This window comes from Bactrocera latifrons, unplaced genomic scaffold (assembly GCF_001853355.1).
Source record: "Bactrocera latifrons isolate USDA-ARS-PBARC rearing strain unplaced genomic scaffold, ASM185335v1 scaffold_100, whole genome shotgun sequence".
NCBI classification, from domain to species: domain Eukaryota; kingdom Metazoa; phylum Arthropoda; class Insecta; order Diptera; family Tephritidae; genus Bactrocera; species Bactrocera latifrons.
The window spans coordinates 710056-716659 of NW_017534409.1; the positions used below are offsets into that span (position 1 = coordinate 710056).

A 6604-nucleotide genomic window follows, 5' to 3' on the forward strand; every position below is an offset into this window, starting at 1 on the left:
AAGTGCTGATAAAGGATGTTCTCGATTTTACAAATTAAAATATGTAACTTTTCTGTTTATAATAAATCTTACACTTGTACAGTGAACATTTCTTTATTTATTTTGCAAACGATTTAGAAGAAATTAAACAGAAATATCTTCTCTATCAGCCTTTACACCGAATTAGAGTAATTCTATTCTAAAGTTTACCCCGTTTTATTTTTCTCCCCAAAATTAACGTCTCCACATACTGGCACCAACGCCAATACCACCTGAGGGTACACCGCGGCGTACAGCTTCCATATCAACTTCTGGTCGGCTATCACGATATGCTCGTTTGGAATCCTCGAATTCGCGAAGCCTCAAATTATATCGTTCGATTTGTTCGCGTAATATTTGATCTTCGTGCATTGCACGTCGTTCATCGAACTCTAGGCAGCCCGATCCATCCAAACGTTCCAAATCTAGCCAACCACGAAAACGCACACACACTCCGTTCATTATAAAGTACGATTTTATATAAACCTTTCCATGCTCTTTATCAAAATCGCATTCCTTATCATGTAAATATGGGTTTTGGGTTGCGTTAAAAACCAGTTGTAGATTCGTACCCGATGCCACAAATGATATTTCAGTATGACCCTCACGACAACCATTGTGGAACCGCATTTGGCGTTCCTCTTGAGCACGTTCGCGATATCCTGTATAACGGATTTCACTTTCCCGGCTTAAGCGACGGAATAGTTCATCGCTTTCAAATTTTGCCTTTTGGTCGGGCACAACACGCGGCATTTTAAATATGAAACGCGGCCTTTAAATATAACATTATATTAACAAACTGTATATATACATTTTTTTTTAAGTTTTTAAACAATTTACCTGGGCTGCTCATAGATACCTATGGGGTCGTTGTAAATCATGCTGGCCAATGCTGCTTCATTCATTTCCGATAAATTGTTTTAACTCTCTATATATTTGATTATATACGACTATTGTGCTATATGCTTTTAATTTACAAACCGATATTTAATGATAGATTAAACTTTAACTTTTATACAGTAAAACAGCACTCAACATTTATAGAAACACACATCTAAATCCGAAAAAATATAACTGCATATAGTTGTTTTTCCACTTTTCTGTTGTTATACTAACATTTTTGCGGTTTTGTAGGGTTGCATTTTTTCTTACTACATACCGACACTTTTGTGACGTTCGCTTCTCCACCTTTCCAGTTCGAAATTTTTAATAATAATTTTTTTAAATTCCGATTTATTTATAAATATACGAAACGCATAACTAAAATGATGACAATGTATTTAATATCCCAGTTAATTCCTAATTACGAATCTCAAACCACAAACATTGGTACAAAATGCCCCCAAATAAATCGGTATTAGAAATTTTTATATACGTTTTTTGTATTAAAAAATCATATTTTGCTATCGCATTTATAATAATAAAATAAAAAATTCGTAAATAAGTATGCAATACCTAAAATCCTTCTTCCATAATTGCACATAAAAAAAGATCCCTCTATCGAAATGAGAAAATGACACACTGTCCCTATTTTGACATTTAGCTTCATTGCACGTGTATTAATTTCTGTTTTGTATTATACGCGTAAATAGTGAATAATTTTTTGAAAAGTTTCTATTTAAAAAATTTATAATTAAAAAATTTGATTAATAATTAACAAATGGCGCCAAACACAGGCTCTGTAATCAGTATCACGACGCAACCAAAAAATAAAAAAATTGTATTTGGCGATGATGGAGAAGTCTTGGATGAGACCGCTGTAAAAAAACTAAATGCCGAAAGAAAGGAAAAGAAGAAAAAGTTTAAAGTAGTTGATTCGGATCCAGATATAAAATCTGAAGATGAAGGAGCGCAAGAAGTACTTGAAGCGGCGGAAGACGAGAATGATTACTTTGCCAAACGCGAAAAGCAGCGTCAAAAAAAGAAAGATGAAAAAGACGAGTTGGACACAAATAAAAAGTGGTTCCATGTGGTAATTATTAAATGAACTTCTGTAAAACTACGTATAAACTTGAATATACAGTTGATTTATTATGTAGTTTCCTGATTATCCTTCCTCAGAGGAGGTGCTGGACATGAAAGATCAAGAACAATTGGAATTACACAACATATGCCAGAACGCTTTCGATGCTGAAATGCCAACATTTTTAAAACGTAAATAATCTTATTCTTTTAAAGTACCGAAAATAATACAAATATTTTACCCTTCAATAGATAATGCCTCAGATGCGCGTTGGTTGCAAACTGCTCTACGTAAAGGTACAGCCAAAGATCGAGCCAATGCCGGTGCCCTGTTAGTCACAAGTAATCCCTTAGGAAATTTGGAGGCGCTGGGTATTTTAATTGGTTTTACCAAAATGTCGAATAAATCATCAAACGAAGTGGTGACTATATTAGTTGATTTGTGGAAAAAAGTTTTGCTGCCGCCGCATCGAAAACTTTTATCACTACAAATGCGTGGTGCTGACTGGAAATTGCTGCGCAAAAATACAGAATTAAGCAAAGAGAAACAACAACGTATATATGCTTACTGGCACTTCGAGAATGAGTTAAAAGAACACTATTTTGGTAAGCACATACAAAATAAAATTGAGTTAATATTACAATATCACATTTTTAGAGTTTCTAAAAAATCTGCAGCAGGCATTACAAACGGGTCAAGAACATAATAAGAATGCAGGCATTGTAGCGGCATCGCAATTGTTATCTTTCGCACCAGAAAAAGAACAAATGCTACTAACATTGCTGATCAATAAACTGGGTGATCCCACTGCTAAAATCGCCTCTAAAGCATTGCATCATCTTACAGAAGTTGCCCATCGACATCCCAATATGTGCGGTGTAATTGTTGCCGAATCTGAGAAGCTGCTTTTCCGCAACAACATTTCTGATCGTGCACAACATTTTGCACTTTGCTTTCTGGCCAGTATTGCACCGGCAGGTCGGCCTGAAGTTTGCTCGAAATTAGTAAACGTGTGTTTCGCGCTATTCAAAGTGCTTGTTAAGAAGGGCGCTGTAAATAACCGTACCATGCAAGCAATTTTACGTTGCTTACAAAAGGCCATAATAGAGGCAAAACCCGGAGAAGGCTCAACGGAAATACTCAGCAAGGATATGCAAGATACCATCTATCGTCTGGTGCATTTAGCAGACATACACGTTGCAGTACAGACGTTGGGTTTACTTTTACAATTGCTGACTGTGAAAACCGAAAAGTCAGACCGTTTCTACAATGCACTCTATAAGAAAATGAATGACTTGGAATTAGTGAATATTGGTGTTAAAACCGCCGCACAATTACTGCATATCATTCATCGCGCCATACATATAGACTCGAATTTGCCTCGTGCACAAGCGTTTATCAAGCGTTTGCTACAATGTGCGCTCTATATGCCAGCAAACACAGCTGCTGGTTGCCTAATTGTTGTACATAAATTGCTGCGCAGCCGTAAGGAGTTGACCGGCGGCATAAGTCATTTTGGTAATGACGGAAAATCCGTCAGTGATTTGCCAAAAGCTCTTCAAGTTCAAGCTACTGATGCGGAATTGTCCAAATTTGATAGCGATGGTGAGGAAAAGTATGAGGATATTCGCGATGAAGAAGAAGCTGTAGAAAAAACTAAAATCGACGAAGCTGAGGAAAATCCTTCGACGACTTCGTCGTGGCATCACGCAAAAGTGACTTCAACAGCTTCTGAACAAAAAGTACGTGATATGGCACCCAACAAATATGATCCATATCACCGGGCGCCTGCTTTTGCCGGCGCAGAGTTTGCATTACGGGATGAATTATTGCTGTTGCGCGAACATTACCATCCCACAATACAAGTATTCGCCGATAATATACTGAACCGTAGGTGTCCACTTCAAACCAAAAATGTATATGAAAAATTTTAGTAATTTTTTTTTTTGATTTACAATTGCAGAAAAGAGAATCGACTATTATGGCGATCCTCTTCGGGATTTCGGTTTACCACATTTTCTGGAACGTTTTGCCTTCAAAAACCCCAAAAAGTTGGATAACCAAAAGGATGAGGCGCCTGTAATATCGCATAAGCGCTATGTGGCGTTCGGAACGCGTGGTAAACCAATAAAAAGTTTGACGAAGTCGAACTGCACTGAGGACGAGATGTACATTTTCAATTTCCTTGAACAAAAACGCGCACAAGCAGCAACGAATAAAATCAAGAAGAAACCAGATGATGTTGAGAACGAGGATGATGATGAGCTACTAAAGGAAGGCGAAGTGGGCGATGATGAATTTGAGGAATATCTTGGCAGTTACTTTGGCAAGAAAGCGAAAGCGGCAGCAGACGCTGAGGATGCTGAAGAAGAAGAGCTGGACTTCTTAAAGGAATTGGGTGGCGAATTGAAGTCACAAGACAAAAGCAAGAAAAAGAAGAAGGGCGCAAACAAAGATGACGATGACGATGCAGTGGAAGACATTGACGCGGATTGGGGTGATGATGATATTGAAGAAACTGATTTCGCCGGCGGTAATGATACATCTGACGATGAGGACGGTTCAATTAATGAAAATTATGACGAAGATGATGATGATGACGATGGTTCAATTTCACTAGACGATGAGGATGCTCCAGCTGATCTTAGTGAAGAGGAAGAAGTTGACAGCATGCCGGAGAACATGAGTGGATCAGAGGATGAAGATGGTGACGATAGCGGTTTTGCTGCTTCGAAGGGCAAAAAATCGCAAAAACGCACACTAGCTTTGAATGAGAAGAGCTTTGCAAAGAAACTTAAACACAGTGATGGTAAGTAAATTAATCAAAGTATTTGCAAATCGTTATTAAATGGCTCGCGTTTCATTTGCAGATATGAGTTCATTGTTCGCGGCTGCGGATGATTTCGCTGAACTGTTAGAGGAGACGGGTAAGACAAAAGGACAGGGCACTTCGAAAGCAATTTTCAATAAGGATAAATCATCAGCGAAACAATTGAAGTGGGAGGAGAAACGACACTCCAACTCGAAATCATACACAAAGCGTTCGAAGAAAGGTGGCGTGAGTAAAAAAAACACTAACAAAAAGAGAAAATAAATAAAATTAGACTTAATTCACGTTGTTAATTTTATAAGAAATCAATAAAACATAATAGTCATAAATTAAAAAAAATAACTCGAAACGCATTTTTAGCAATGATAAACATTTCTGTGGGAAGCGCATAAAGAGGTAAGCGATATAGAATATTACTAACTCACCCTTGAATTAGAGTCGCCCTTACACGTATTACCACCAGTTTTCCATTTGTTATGCTCTAAACAAAGTATATTATGTTTACCATGAAGTTTTAACACCCGGAAGGAAACGTTGGAAATAAAATGATCAGCGTTGGGAGCTGACTCGGTTTAGCCAGGTCTCTAAATATACCCCAACTAGTACCGATATCTTATCGATCTGAAGTTTTACACTCGGCTTTTCCTTCTCAGGAAGCTGTCGGGGCCGCTGATATCGGATCACTGTAGCATGTAGATGCCTTACAAAATGAGCAATCCATATCTAGCCCTTGTAGGAAACATTTTAATTTCATGGAATTTCGCAAGAATTATTTCCCAAGGTAGCGGCACAATTTCCGAACAAATTGTTTAGATCGAACCTCTATACTATTTACTACATTTATGTATAGATGTATATGTATGTGACTCTCATTCAAGCTGACTAACGTGTTTTCTTGTTTTTATTTTGAAGCTGTCAGCTTCTATTAATAAAAAATATATAAAAAAGCATACATATGATACCGACTGAATGCGATACCCTCGGCTAACGTATACTCGCCATTTCCAAAAGAAAAAACTTTCCCTCTTCTGAATTTTTCCATTAATAAAAGTTTCTTTGAATCAGTTTTTTTTTTTTTGTCGGTATTAATTTGATATTATTTCTTTCTACATGCAATATACATACTTACATACAATTTTATAACAATTTCAATTTGCATTTATTGTATATAATTTATATATATATGTATGTATTTCTTATTTTCAACTAATTTACTTTTATAACTAATTTTATATTCGACTCAATTGCTTACTAGAAAAAGTTGTTATCAATACTTTGCACTACTTTTATATTTAATACTAAATATATTATATACTATTAGTTTTTAACTCTATTGGATCTTAACCGATTTCATGAAATATAGTCATGGTTTCTTATTCTAGTGTGAGTATATAGTATATTTTGTTTACCCACTTATACTATAAGTATGTACATATACATATATGTATACATACATACGCATAAATAACTAACTATACGTGTACAAGCTCTTTCATATTCGATCATTTTTTCTCTCTCTTTGACTGTCTCTCTTACAACACAAAATATTTTTTCGAACTATATAAAAGTATATGTACTTGCACCTAGTTATGTTTTTTCTTGCATGTTTTCCCTCCATATTTGTAGTATGTTTTGAGCTTAATCATACTTATTAGAATTTTTTTTTTTTAGTTTTAAGGCAAAGGAAATTTTTTCACACATGTGTATGTTATTGGATAAAATCTTAAATTACTTTATATTACTTTCAAACATACCATACTAACACATGTGAAGCAGAGTTAAAAAAAATAGTT

The 6604-nt window shown here is 35.8% G+C and overlaps 2 protein-coding genes across 2 annotated transcripts; one reads left to right on the top strand and one right to left on the bottom strand.

Annotated features, from left to right (window-relative positions):
- Window positions 1–77: 77 nt before the first annotated feature.
- LOC108967514 (protein big brother) lies at window positions 78–1102 on the bottom strand. The gene is made up of 2 exons (XM_018930996.1): window positions 859–1102; window positions 78–790 (listed from the first exon to the last, which is right to left on the bottom strand). Exons 1-2 carry the CDS (start codon window positions 921–923, stop codon window positions 214–216), a joined length of 642 nt encoding a protein of 213 aa, XP_018786541.1. The 5' UTR covers window positions 924–1102; the 3' UTR covers window positions 78–213.
- Window positions 1103–1577: 475 nt separating this feature from the next.
- LOC108967146 (uncharacterized protein F23B12.7) lies at window positions 1578–5120 on the top strand. The gene is made up of 6 exons (XM_018930404.1): window positions 1578–1990; window positions 2058–2172; window positions 2233–2586; window positions 2639–3871; window positions 3945–4790; window positions 4852–5120. The coding sequence occupies exons 1-6, from the start codon at window positions 1679–1681 to the stop codon at window positions 5073–5075; spliced, it is 3084 nt and encodes a 1027-aa protein (XP_018785949.1). The 5' UTR covers window positions 1578–1678; the 3' UTR covers window positions 5076–5120.
- The last annotated feature ends 1484 nt before the right edge of the window (window positions 5121–6604 follow it).